The sequence below is a fragment of the Ovis canadensis genome, chromosome 6, assembly GCF_042477335.2.
Source record: "Ovis canadensis isolate MfBH-ARS-UI-01 breed Bighorn chromosome 6, ARS-UI_OviCan_v2, whole genome shotgun sequence".
Classification (NCBI taxonomy): Eukaryota; Metazoa; Chordata; class Mammalia; order Artiodactyla; family Bovidae; genus Ovis; species Ovis canadensis.
Window position 1 is genome coordinate 99,861,033 of NC_091250.1, and position 13,492 is coordinate 99,874,524.

General features: G+C 36.6%; 1 protein-coding gene across 2 annotated transcripts in view; it reads left to right on the forward strand.

Moving 5' to 3' along the window:
• STAP1 (signal transducing adaptor family member 1) overlaps positions 1-10,601 on the forward strand; it is a 31,038-nt gene extending 20,437 nt beyond the window's left edge. For both annotated transcript variants that reach the window (XM_069594232.1, XM_069594233.1), the window contains 4 exons: positions 1,285-1,413; positions 7,086-7,155; positions 8,443-8,539; positions 9,988-10,601. In XM_069594232.1, coding sequence (XP_069450333.1) covers positions 1,285-1,413; positions 7,086-7,155; positions 8,443-8,539; positions 9,988-10,022 — 331 coding nt within the window. In that variant the 3' untranslated portion in view covers positions 10,023-10,601. The remainder of the gene's footprint in view (positions 1-1,284; positions 1,414-7,085; positions 7,156-8,442; positions 8,540-9,987) is intronic.
• The last annotated feature ends 2,891 nt before the right edge of the window (positions 10,602-13,492 follow it).

Below are 13,492 nucleotides of genomic sequence, written 5' to 3' on the forward strand. Positions count from 1 at the left end.
CCTGAACATTTTCCTCAATGGGTCAATCAGTGACTAGTCTAGAGCTTGTACTTTGAGGAAGACACCATGTGAAATGGGCAAAGTGTTATTGGAGATGAAAAGGCACAGAACATCCTAACATCAGTAACAGTCTACATTAGTTTTTTAACTTCTTATATTGTTGAAAGTGTGACTAAGACTGTGAACTCTGGAGTTTGGGTTTTCTTGTCAATGAAACTTGTCCTGGTACCATCTTTGACATCAGGTTCTGACATGTATTCCAACTGTACTACAACCACTGAAAACTGCTAGCCATTCTCTTAGCTGAAACCAGGATTAATAGGTTAAAAGTCACATAGACTGCTTCTTTTTCTTTTATTTTTTTTGCTCAATGAAACAAATAATACATGTTTATTACAAATAAATAAAAAGAAGATTAAACTCACTCCTTGTCCCACCTCTCAGAAACACTTTTTCAATATCTTGGTGTATTGCTTATGAATTAAATTTTTTTTCTGTTGAAAAATCAGACTTTTCAGTGACTACAATCTTTACTATAAGTCCAAAAGAATTCAAGTGCTTTCTACAAAATTTTACACATAAAAATGCTACCAATGCCATTAAAACCCATATTATACCAAAGGAGTGAATTCAGACAAACCCTTAATTACGTTATTTAAAAGAGATCATACAACAAAACAATTATATGTGTATATATATATATTTTTTCTTCTTATAACTTTGAATTTTGTATTGGTGTACAGCTGACTAACAACATTGTGATAGTTTTAGGTTGACAGCAAAGGGACTCAGCCATACATATACATGTATTCATTCTCCCTCAGACTCCCCTCCCATCCAGGCTGTCCTCAGCAGATGTAGCACTATAGCAGACTTCCTATGCTATACTATATGTATGTTTTGTATCCCTGTAAAGAAACCACCAACAATTATTATTTATCTAAGAGCTTATTATAAACTGAAACTGGGAATATATTGTTATCTTAGACTTTCAATTGGTAACGGTAAATATATACTGATCAGTAGATAACTCTTCAGGTCTTCATTGTTTAAAAATAAAGGCTTTGGAGGAATGAAGGAAGCAGTGCCTTAAGTATTATATCCACATACTCCCAGTGGCACAGGCTTGTAATAACAGTAATTATATCACATTAACTGTAATAATAAAACTGGAAATGGTAATAAAAGTTAATAACTGTAGTTCTTAAGAGTAATTTTAGTAGCATCTTTTCAAGTAATGATCTTCATCAGTTAAAAACATTTTTTTAAATCTCACCTCTGTAGATGTTTTTACTCAGTGTCCCGGAAAGAAGCAACTGAGATGCTCGAGAAGAACCCTTCCATGGGAAATATGATCCTGAGGCCTGGCAGTGACAGCAGAAATTACTCCATCACCATCCGGCAGGAGATAGAGTATGTTTAATTTTAAAATGTATGGAATTGTTAAAAACATGATTATCACTTTAGAAAGCAGTCATACAAGTTCAGATCTGCATCTGCTGTGTGCTTCACTGGGGATAAACATGTGAACACAAGAATAGGGAGGGAATATTATATAAACAATGCTAGTCAAAACTAGTATTTGTAGTAGGGAAGAACAGTGAACAAATTACTTTGGTCCTGGATATAGTTCTATTATTCATTCACTCACTCATTTCAAGAAATATTGAGCAACTATAAGCCAAGTGATACTCGAGATACTGAGGATACAGCAGTGAACAAAATCCCTGGTTTAAGGGATGCCCTAAGTCACAAAGCTGAACCCAGGTCCATGGCGTGGTAGCTCTTGAGACTCTTACCTGTGTAGCATCTGATCAAGCCAGTGACTGGATGGAGCCACTCTTACCTAGGAGCCAACTCTCAGGTTGGGGGTGTGGGAGAAAGTAGAGGCAGGTCCTGGCCCTTCTCCAGCAGTTCATGAACTTGGCATAGAACTTAGAATTGTTAGCATAGAATCTGAAGCGGCGATTGAAATATTTCAGATCCTAGCTGTGACCAAACACTCCATATCTGTCCACCTCTCTCCAAATGCACTCCCCACCCTCAACCAGTCCTTGGAAGGTGCACACTCTGAGTTACTCTCTCTTTCTCCATGTGTTTGTCCCTCAATTATCACACAGCATTGTTTTATGTTTTTAAGTTTTAAAGAAATGATGTATGATTCTCACCAACCTACAGCTTCATGTTTACCCTGAGGACATACTTTTGGATTAGTCCATATTGTTACTTGGAGATTTTGTCCTCTTGTAGGTCAATATTTAACTCATCTTTAATGCTCTTCAATAATATTTTATAAATTTTTAATACAGTACTGCATATTTACTGTTGGATTTTATTCTGAGTCATCTTAAGGTTTTCTAAATAAAATATTAAGAATTTGAAAAATATAATTCTTATTTAGCAAAAACTTTATCTCACAGACTTTTTAAAAGAGAAATATAACCTAACTATTTGAAAGTTAAATTAGATCACGTAAGTGATTAATTTTTTTCTTTCATACTCTTGGTTAGGTTGAGTGTTTGATTCATTTACATATGAACCCTGTGCTGCCATTCTGCATGAAAGGAACAAAATCCTGAGATCTAATGGCTCTTCAAAGACTGTAGCAAGATCTTTTTTAGAGTGGTCTAAATTAGTCCAACTTTCAATTTGCATTTTCCAGATGAGTGAGCTATGAGAAAGAACAGAGTTTTCTGTTGTAAATATGGGTTGTAACCAAATGCAATGAGTTTCTATTCTTAGGATATGGATTTAATGTGAGTTTTCATTCATATCATATTTAAGTTACATTTAACCTCGTTAGAAAAAGTCTGGCAAAGGAGTTCATATCAAAATTACCTAAGTTTAATTTTAGTAAACATACTTCTAATTTAAATTCATACAGAAATTCACGCTGGTATAGCTGATGGTCATAAGAACTTATAACATTTCATAAAACTGATTTTCTCTCTACTCTCAAGAAAAGTTGCTATCTAGAAAACAAGGAGTAAGGTAGAATAGTCAAAGCAGAGTATTTTAACATAAGAATCAGTATGTGGTATTTAGGCTTTGGGAATAGTTTATACTTGATGAAAGTGCCTATGAAAAATTTTAACTGTTTTTGCACAAGTATTCCTTAAGAGCCAGATATATCTATGATGTAATATATGTGTTCTCTAATGTCTCAAAATAAGTCTTTTAGGATGCCTGGATTTAGTATCTTGTTTAACAGGTCATCTAATTTTAAAGGAAAGCAATAGAAGTTAAGCCTGTTAGACTGTAGCACTTAATGTAAAGACTTTGGCAGAAATCTAGACTATTAGGAAGCACCTGTGTTACCCACAAAACCAATTTACTCTCTTGCAAGTTGTAGGAGAAATGTTCTTTCAGCCATGCAAGTTTAGACCCCCTGTGTCTGATAAAACGCTAGCTGAAAAGGACAAGTTGGTTTACAAAGCCATACTTGAAAGTAAAATTGTATCTATCTGTAAATAAGCCAACTATGGGGGGAAAGATAATAGTTCTCAGGAAGAAACAAAAGTCATTCAATGGTAACTTATGAGGTGACTCCTCTCTTGACTTAAGATATCATCCACCTTCACTCAGCCCAGTGATGCGTGAATTCATAAGACAAAGCTATTCTTACAAGCATCACAATTTGGTTTTGGTTTCTCAGAACTGTTATGAGTACATGGCAAGTTAGAAGTATAAACTCTTTTGGAAGCCATTAGCAAGAAAGCAATAGAAAATATTTACCCCAAATTCATTCCTCTGCAAAATTTGGGGTCAGAAGCTAAGATTTTATAGCCACACTTAAGGCCACACATTCTTTTTTAAAAGACAGTTACTTCTTTTATGAGGTTAAAATCAGGACACCTCAGTAGAGTAAATTTAACAATCTAGTTTTTTTTTTTTTTCTTCCTATCCCTTTATTCCTTTGGAAAAACAAAATATGCAAGCAAAGCACAGGTCTGAAATAAGTAAAAACTCAAGTGACTTCAGTTCAGTTCAGTTCAGTTGCTCAGTCGTGTCCAACTCTCTGCGACCCCATGAATTGCAGCACGCCAGGTCTCCCTGTTCATCACCATCTCCTGGAGTTCACTCAGACTCACGTCCATCGAGTCAGTGATGCCATCCAGCCATCTCATCCTCGGTCGTCCTCTTCTCCTCCTGCCCCCAATCCCTCCCAGCATCAGAGTCTTTTCCAATGAGTCAACTCTTCACATGAGGTGGCCAAAGTACTGGAGTTTCAGCTTTAGCATCATTCCTTCCAAAGAAATCCCAGGGTTGATCTCATTCAGAATGGACTGGTTGGATCTCCTTGCAGTCCAAGGGACCCTGAAGAGTCTTCTCCAACACCACACTTCAAAAGCATCAATTCTTCGGCGCTCAGCCTTCTTCAGAGTCCAACTCTCACATCCATACATGACCACAGGAAAAACCAGAGCCTTGACTAGATGGACCTTAGTTGGAAAAGTAATGTCTCTTCTTTTGAATATGCTATCTCGGTTGGTCATCACTTTTCTTCCAAGGAGTAAGCATCTTTTAATTTCATGGCTGCAATCACCATCTGCAGTGATTCTGGGGCCCCAAAAAATAAAGTCTGACACTGTTTCCACTGTTTCCCCATCTATTTCCCATGAAGTGATGGGACCGGATGCCATGATCTTCATTTTCTGAATGTTGAGCTTTAAGCCAACTTTTTCGCTCTCCTCTTTCACTTTCATCAAGAGACTTTTTAGTTCCTCTTCACTTTCTGCCATAAGGGTGGTGTCATCTGCATATCGGAGGTTATTGATATTTCTCCTGGCAATCTTGATTCCAGCTTGTGTTTCTTCCAGTCCAGTGTTTCTCATGATGTACTCTGCATAGAAGTTAAATAAGCAGGGTAACAATATACAGCCTTGACATACTCCTTTTCCTATTTGGAACCAGTCTGTTGTTCCATGTCCTGTTCTAACTGTTGCTTCTTGATCCGCATACAGATTTCTCAAGAGGCAGGTTAGGTGGTCTGGTATTCCCATCTCTTTCAGAATTTTCCAGAGTTTATTGTGATCCACACAGTCAAAGGCTTTGGCATAGTCAATAAAGCAGAAATAGGTTTTTCTGGAACTCTCCTGCTTTTTCCATGATCCAGCAGATGTTGGCAATTTGATATCTGGTTCCTCTGCCCTTTCTAAAACCAGCCTGAACATCAGAGTTCACGGTTCATGTATTGCTGAAGCCATTTTTGGCCTTAGAACTTGGTCTTACTAGTTTAAAGTGCCAAGAGGCTCTTAACTTTTGCTGCTTTTCCTCCCACAACTTTACTGGGGATGATAATGATGATGGTGATGATGCTATGATGGTTATTATTAACAGCAACAATTGCTATCCCAACTTATCGGGTACATTTGTGGGTGTTGAGTGTTTGACAAAAACTTCCTTCAAGCACAATAAAAACCGAGACAGTATTTTCCATGTTTTACAAGCAAAGAAGCTGAGACTGACAGAAACTAAGTTAAAACAATGCATTTTAAAAAGCAATAAAAAAAATTTTAAAAACAGCTATAATTTACTGAGTGTTTACTGTGACAGACACTGTACTAAGGATTTTTCAAACATTAATTCATAACAGCACTGTGAAGAAAGGCATTACCATTTCCATTATATAGATGAAGAAATGAGACTCAAAGAGGTCACACAATTGAACCAGAATTTGAATCTAGATAAGGCCATGCCCCTCAAGATTTCTATCAGTCTTCCAAGAAATAATAATCACTTATTTCATAGGAATAAAGGAATTGCAACTGGAATTGGTAAGGGTTTTCAGAAGTATGATTAAAAAGATCTTTCATGTAGGGATAAAGATAAAGCCAGAGTCAGACACCCTAAAAGATGGTATTTGTAGGATCTCCTCTGTCGAGAAGCTTCCTTCACCAGCCTCTGACTTATTCCTCCTGAAGGTTCAGCACTAGGGAATACATTTTTCCCCCCTTAGGAGGGAAGAGGGTTAGGTTTTATCATATGTTTTCAGAATAAATCTTTAGAATAAGCCATTGGAAACAATTGTTAGCTGTTTTCTAACATGATACTCAATTAAGAGAAGATCTGGATATTACAGTAGATGAAAGGATAGTTTCTTAAATAGAATTATAGATAGATTAGTTCTAGAGGAATGTGATCTGGAAATGGAGAGAGGAATGATGTAAAAGAACATGGGAGGCTCTGTAGACAAACAATCTGAGGGATAACTTTGCTTGTGCAGCTTCTGTAAACTGGACAGATGTTGAATTAGTTTGTCTTTCAAACAAATAGAGGTGTAATAAATGCTATTAACTTTTCAACAATGAGAAGTCTTCGTTCTGACACTACTGACATATGAATCAAGGGAAACATACTGACTTCTGCTTTCAGTGGAAATTAGTTCTAGCAAATAGCACTATTATATGTGTTACTAATGCTTTAAAATTCAGTTTTATAAATATTTATTATGTGCCTAATGCTAGAGTACAAAAATGAATTGAATATCCCTTTTAATATAGAGAATATATATTTGATATGTGTATGCCTACATAGGATTTTATGTTTTTTACTTTGTAAATTACTAGCATTAAAAAGCCTGAAAGATTTTCAGCTCTTGATTCCTTTTTTCATCTGTTATTCTTTCTCATTCATCCACTCAATGACCCAGGTTTCCTTTATCCAAGTGTATAAATGGGCTTCCCAGGTGGCGCTAGTGGTAAGAACTTGGCTGCCAATGTAGGAGACATAAAAGATGTGGGTTCAATCCCCAGGTTGAGAAGATCTCCTGGAAGGGGGCATGGCAACCCACTCCAGTATTCTTGCCTGGAGAATCCCATGGATAGCAGAGCTTCGTGGGCTACAGTCCATAGGGTTGCAAAAAGTCAGACATAACTGAATCGGCTTAACACACAGAACACTAGTGTATAACACCCTAAAAAAGAGACACAGGAAATGATGAGTAAACCCCCCACCCCTTTTTGGCCAAACTAGAATCATGGGAACATAGATTTTTACTGTACAGGTGATATTTTATACTCACTTTAGTTTGATTTGACCCTGTTTTGCACTCAAATGGAGATGAACTTCTTTTGGTTTTTCAGCCTGCCAAGAATCAAGCACTACAAAGTGATGAATATAGGGAAAAACTACACTATTGAATTGGAAAAGCCTGTAAGTAGCAATTTCCTTGTTGTTGATTTTCTTCTGCTCCCTCCCAAACACCTACCTTATAGAATTCAAAGTAAGGTGGAAAAGCAGACTCTCTGCCTAGGAGAACAGTGCTGCAAAAAACAGCCATGTTAAGAGGCCCTAAAGGTGGCACACATCCAGGGTGAGAAGCGAGATGCAAGAGGAGGTGGAAGAGGCAATGTAGAAGACCATCTTCTATCAATTCTTGCCATTTCTTTCTTTCTCTAAAAATCGTTTTCGATACAGTTGTCTCAAGGAGACAAAAACATTTTTTACCATCTATTTTACATTCTCCAATTAGAAGTATATAGTATTCCAATATGCTTATTTATAATGGGAAAAGAAAAATCTTTGTGTCTGGTCCTTTAATAGCTATCATGCAGAAGTTCAGAAATTCCCCTTTTAAAAGTAACAAGTAGTGAAGAAAGGATTGTTCTCTTCTACCCCAACTGACACATAGTATTATCACCATTCAGTACTATGTTAGGCACAGAACCAAATACTCTACCCACAACACCTAATTTAAGTTTGATCACTACCCTGAGTCAACACCTATTATACAGGTGGAAAAACTGGTATCTACACTGGTTTCAGCCAATGAGAATGAAGTAATGTGGCCTGCAGTCTAGGATGCTGGGGAAACAGAGTATCTCTGATGTTAGGCTGCAATGGTGGGAATTACCCTGTTACAATGAGATATTAAAATACTAAGTATTCTGGCTTCAAAGGGGTCTTTAGTTTCAAGCAGAAGAAACCAATTTTCTTAAGAGTAACTTAAGCAAAAAAAAAAAAAAAAGAGAGAGAGAGAGAGAGAGAATATAGAAAACTCATAGCATGACCAGAAGGCTAGGAAACCCTTAGGGACTAGGAAGCAGTTACTTGTATTAAGCATCATCTGATTAGGAATCTGCTTTCTTGTTCTTCTACTCAAGTTCAAATTGCAGGAGAGAAGCTTTTTGGGCCTAACTTCAGTCACACTCTCATGCAACAAACTGGGAAGGATCAGAGTATCCAATTATTGGCCACCCAACTGTATACAACAGGAAAGTGGTAACTTCTTAATAGGGAAGAAGATATGGTTGTTAAGGAGAAATAAAATTCATGAATAGGTAAAATCTTGAACATTCGGTAAGCCACTGAAGTGAGGAACTGACATGATTTCCTGGAAGATAGGAAATACATAGTAATCTCCACTAAATTTCATTTGAGCTTTCTTTTACTCTATCATTAACACAGGCAACATTGAGACTTCTTTCTCTCTTTATACAGGTAACACTCCCAAATCTTTTCAGTGTCATTGATTATTTTGTGAAGGAGACGCGAGGAAATTTACGACCATTTATATATTCAGCTGATGAAACCCTTGGTATGTTCTTCACTTCACTGTTGTATTAAAAAAAGGAAAACAAAAATAACAAAAAACCTATATATGATTTATAATAGCCACCAGGTAGGATTATAGTCTACTGTAGTATAGTATCAATAATATAGTATTAATCCTGTAACACTATAGGATTAAAGTCTATGGTCTATTATATCCTGGTGGATAGAGTATAGGCCCACTCTGGAGAAAAAAACCCTGAGGCATGTATGGTACCTACTAGCTTCACTCCATCATTCTACTCAGCTTTATCAAATAAGTTCGATAAGAAGAAAACCATACAGTCATGGAAACTGAATGGAATTTAAAGGTATGGTCTGTCAACAGTGTCAGATGCTTGAGACAGATGAAAACGAATGATTATTAAGCGGGAACTTGGGATTGGTCATTAGACATACATGACTTGAGAGAAGTCTTGTTCTACTGTAAAGGCAGAAGGCAGAGTGCAAGATAACAAGGATTGAGTGGGTGGCAAGGAACTAGAGATAAAGATTGTAGTTAGGATCAGCTACAGAATTTGTGGGGCCACTTGCTGATAAGTTATTAAGAATTTCAAAGCAGTGGCAGCAGACTGTTAAACCAAGCATGGGACCCAGCGCCAGTGCACAGTTCACACAAGGCTGGCCCTGTTTGTAGTCCAGTTTTTGGCAAAGCAGGGCAGGCTGGATATGACAGTTTCTTTCCATCCTTTTAAACGATTCCTGGTACACATAATCACTTGACAAGCCGTAAGCAGCAGAGAAAAACACAGCTCGTTTGGATTCAGTTATCAAAATAAACTCCTGTTTCTACAGATTATGAGGCAAAACAACTTGGTTTGGTTACCTGCATCAGGGCACATCTGGAAAGTCTACTAATTAAAAAGACAGCCAAGTTTAAAAGTCCAAGTTTTAAAACATGGGCATGATTCTTGTGATGACAAATAGTTTTAACAAACTCAGAGTCTGAAGGAACTTTAGAAAATTACCCAGTAGTGTCTCATTCTATATAGCAATCAATACAAAAAACATTTCTAAGATGTCACCATTTAACTTGTTTGCAAATTCCTAATGATAGCCGTCTCACTGATTTTTGAGGCAGCATAGTTCACTTTTGGTTAGCTCTCATTTTAGAGCATTTTTTCTGACTATTAAGTCTGAAACATTCTCCCTTTTATTTATACATATTAACCTCACTTTTTACTTTAAAACGACACGTGGTTTTAAAAAACCCATCCCAGTATCCCTCTATCCTCTATAAATTATTGGTCCCGTTAGCTCTCTCCCCTAATCTTTGCCCTTCTCTATCTTGCAATATAACCACAAATGAAGAACATGTTATTATAGATATGATGGCATAATACATTACCTGGACTCTATATAAGAAAATACCACCTAGCAGAAATCTCTGGGAATGTGCTATTAATGTGTTTTTCTTTTCTTTTTTTCCTCCAGAGACGAAAGGATTTCCTGTGACATCTTTAAAATAATTTTTTAAAAGGGGGGGGGAGGCTGGGGAATCCAAACATTTTTTTTTTTCTCCATGGATGATATTGTGTCAGCTATCTCATGCTATATAACAAACCACCCCTAAAACATGGTGATTATATCAATGACCATTTTATTTACTCACAATTCTGCACATCAGCAACTTGGATTCGATTCAGTTGGGCAGTTCTTCTGCTAGCATCTTGATGTCATTTGTAGGACTATAACCAGCTGGTGGCTTGACTGGAGCTGGATGGTCTAAATTGGCTTCATTCACCCATCTGGTGCTGGTGGTCAGCTGGGCCTGGCTGAACCATTCTCTTCATGTGGTCTCTAATCCTGAAGGTTAGCCCACGTTCTCTCATGTGAGAACTCAGAGCATTTAAAGAGAGAAGGATAGCTGCATGTCCTTGGGCTAGGAATTCTTAGTGATGAGAATTAAGTATGGCTCTCTTGGAGCTTTCATTATAGGAGAAACTTTGAATTGAATAAATAATCCAAAGTATATCTTATATACAGGGATTATTTTTCTTCCTTTAAAAAATTTAATTTGCATGCAATAAAATTAATTTTTTGGTGTATAGTTCTGTGAATTCTGACTATCATCACCATGATCAAGATATAGAAAGTTCCATCACCTCAAAAAATGCCCTATGTCCTTTCTTTTTAGTCAATTCTTCTCAGACACAATCCCTGGCAACTACCGATCTGTTTTCCATTCCTATAGTTCAGCATTTTTCCAGAATGTCATATAAATGGTACCACAGTCCAGAATCTTCTAGGACTTCTTTCACTCATTATAATGTCTAGATTCACACAAGTGTTGTGTATTATAATTCTCTGCTTTATTTATATACTATCATATTTATATAGAATAGTATATAAATATAGGGGAAATGTCACTGTAGGGAGGTACCAGTTTGTTCATCCATTAACCAACTTAAATATATTAGGGTCATTTCCACTTCTGGGCAATTATTAAGCTACATAAATATTTGTACACAGATTTTTGTGTGAATATAAGTCTTTATTTCACTTTGAAAAAAATATCTAGGAATGAAATTACTGGGTCAAATGACACATGTATGTCTAACTTTATAAGAAACTGTAAAACTCTTTTCACAGGTGGTCCTACCTTTTTACACCTCTACCATCAATGTCTGAGAGCTCTGGTTGCATCCTTGCCAGCACTTCATCTTATCTTTAAATTTGTACTGGTATCTCTGTGGTTATAATATGCATTTCCCTAATGATTAATGATGTAGTATTTTTTCATGTGCTATTTGCCATTCATGTAATCTAATTCAGCAAAATATACACTTAATTATTTTGACCATATTTTTATTGGGTTATTTGTTTGTTTTGACAGCTCTGTTCATATTCTGAATACAAGCCCCTTGTTAGATAAATGATATGCAAATATTTCATTTTGTTTTTCATTCCTTTAAAATCATCTTTTGCAGAGCAGAAGCCCATCAACTTTTGCTTCTGTGGATTGCACTTTTTTGTGTTATATCTGACACATTTTTGCCTAGCTTAAAATTATAGACTGTTTTCCTTCCAACTAACCTTGGAAGTTGTACAGTTACATATGCTGCCTTCTGTAGTATTACTTGAGCCAGTCATAAATTCTTGTTTCAAAGTAACTGATCATATTCTGTCTCTTGATGGTTGGTTGCAAGCTTCTAAGAGAAAATCACATGAGCATGCAAATATCACTGTGGCCATCTTTGGAAATTATCATCTTCCAAAATGTAAATATGATGATCAACTTTAGTCAGACTTAATCTGAATACACATGTTGCAATACAGAGTTAATCATTAAAAGATAAAATTTACTAAATTAGTAAAGAAAAAAATATGTATAATTCATGAAAAGAAAAACCATATTATTTATATTAAGAAAGAATTTAAGGGAAGGAATTGGTTAAATAGGTTTTATGAGAATTAAAAATGTCAGCAATGGACACAACTACTAAGGGGAAGATGACAGGATTATTAGAACCTGGAAATCTAGAAGAGATACCCTAAAGAGAGGCAGAAAAAAGGTAGAGCCTGGGAACCAACCACAACTACTGGAAGAAAAGCCATTACTGAGGTGATAAACTGATGACCAGGAACCAAATGCCAATAGTCAAAGTCTCTTCTTCCTTTCTCAGCTTTCCAGCCTCCTGCTAGTGTCCCCTATTTATAGAACCTAAGGGAAGCAAGATGATGAAGGACAAATAGGGTTTACAAAGTTCTAGAATACAGAAGGATATCTAGAATTGAGAGAAAACCGTTTAATAATACCTGGCATACACAGAAATTTTAACAGTAAACAAATTTTAAAAAGCAATAGAGAAAAACCATAGAACAAGCCAGACAAAAAATAAATCCCCCCAAAATAAAATGTCAGAAATAAATTAGTCATTATATTAAATGTAAGTAGCCCATAGTGTTCCACTTTAAAGACAAAGAATATCAAGTTGGATTACCCACACTTTATGCTGGAAATAAACACTCTCCTAAAAAACCTAAGAGTTGAAGAGGAACAACCCCTAATGAAAATTTTGAAATAAAGTGGGCTGAGTAATTTGGATTAACATTCTCACTTGAAAATATTTAGGAAAGTTGGACAAATTGTATTTGAAAAAGTATTGGATATCAGAAAGCTAAGTCAGTGAATAATTATCAGGCTATTATCTGGGAGAAAATAGAAATTCATAAAGGAAATGAATTCTTCATCTGTGAGCACTTGTACCCTGGGAGCTTTCATAGATTTTTTAAAGGTCACTGAGAAGTTGAGCAAAGCTAAAACATTCAAAGGATTCAAAGGTAGAATGTAGTACCAGCAAAGAGATGGGGGCTCTGGCTCTGGTAACCCCAGTCCACAATAGCAAGTTTGAAGAATTTTTGAACTAAGGATTAACAGGAAGTAAGGGTACTAGTACAGTCAGCTCAGCTCTGAGTCACATGGATATGATTCAGAAAAATCTCAGTTCCTGAAATTGTGTCAAAAAGATCCTGAATTACTAGTGCCTAAGTGCTTATCATGGAGAAGGCAATGGCAACCCACTCCAGTACTCTTGCCTGGAAAACCCCATGAATGGAGGAGCCTGGTAGGCTGCAGTCCATGGGGTCGCTAAGAGTCAGGCATGACTCGAGCGACTTCACTTTCACTTTTCACTTTCATGCATTGGAGAAGGAAATGGCAACCCATTCCAATATTCTTGCCTGGAGAATCCCAGGGACAGAGGAGCCTAGTGGGCTGCCATCTATGGGGTTGCACAGAGGCGGACACAACTGAATCGACTTAGCAGCAGCAGCAGCAGCAGCAAGTGCTTACCAAAGTATATGAAAAGTCTTATGGAAGATGAATGTATCATGTTAGGAATCAAACTGCAGTTGATCTTTGAACAACATGGGAATTAGGCACCAACCCACTGCACAGCTGAAAATCTGCCTATGAGTTTACAGTCTGTCCTCTATA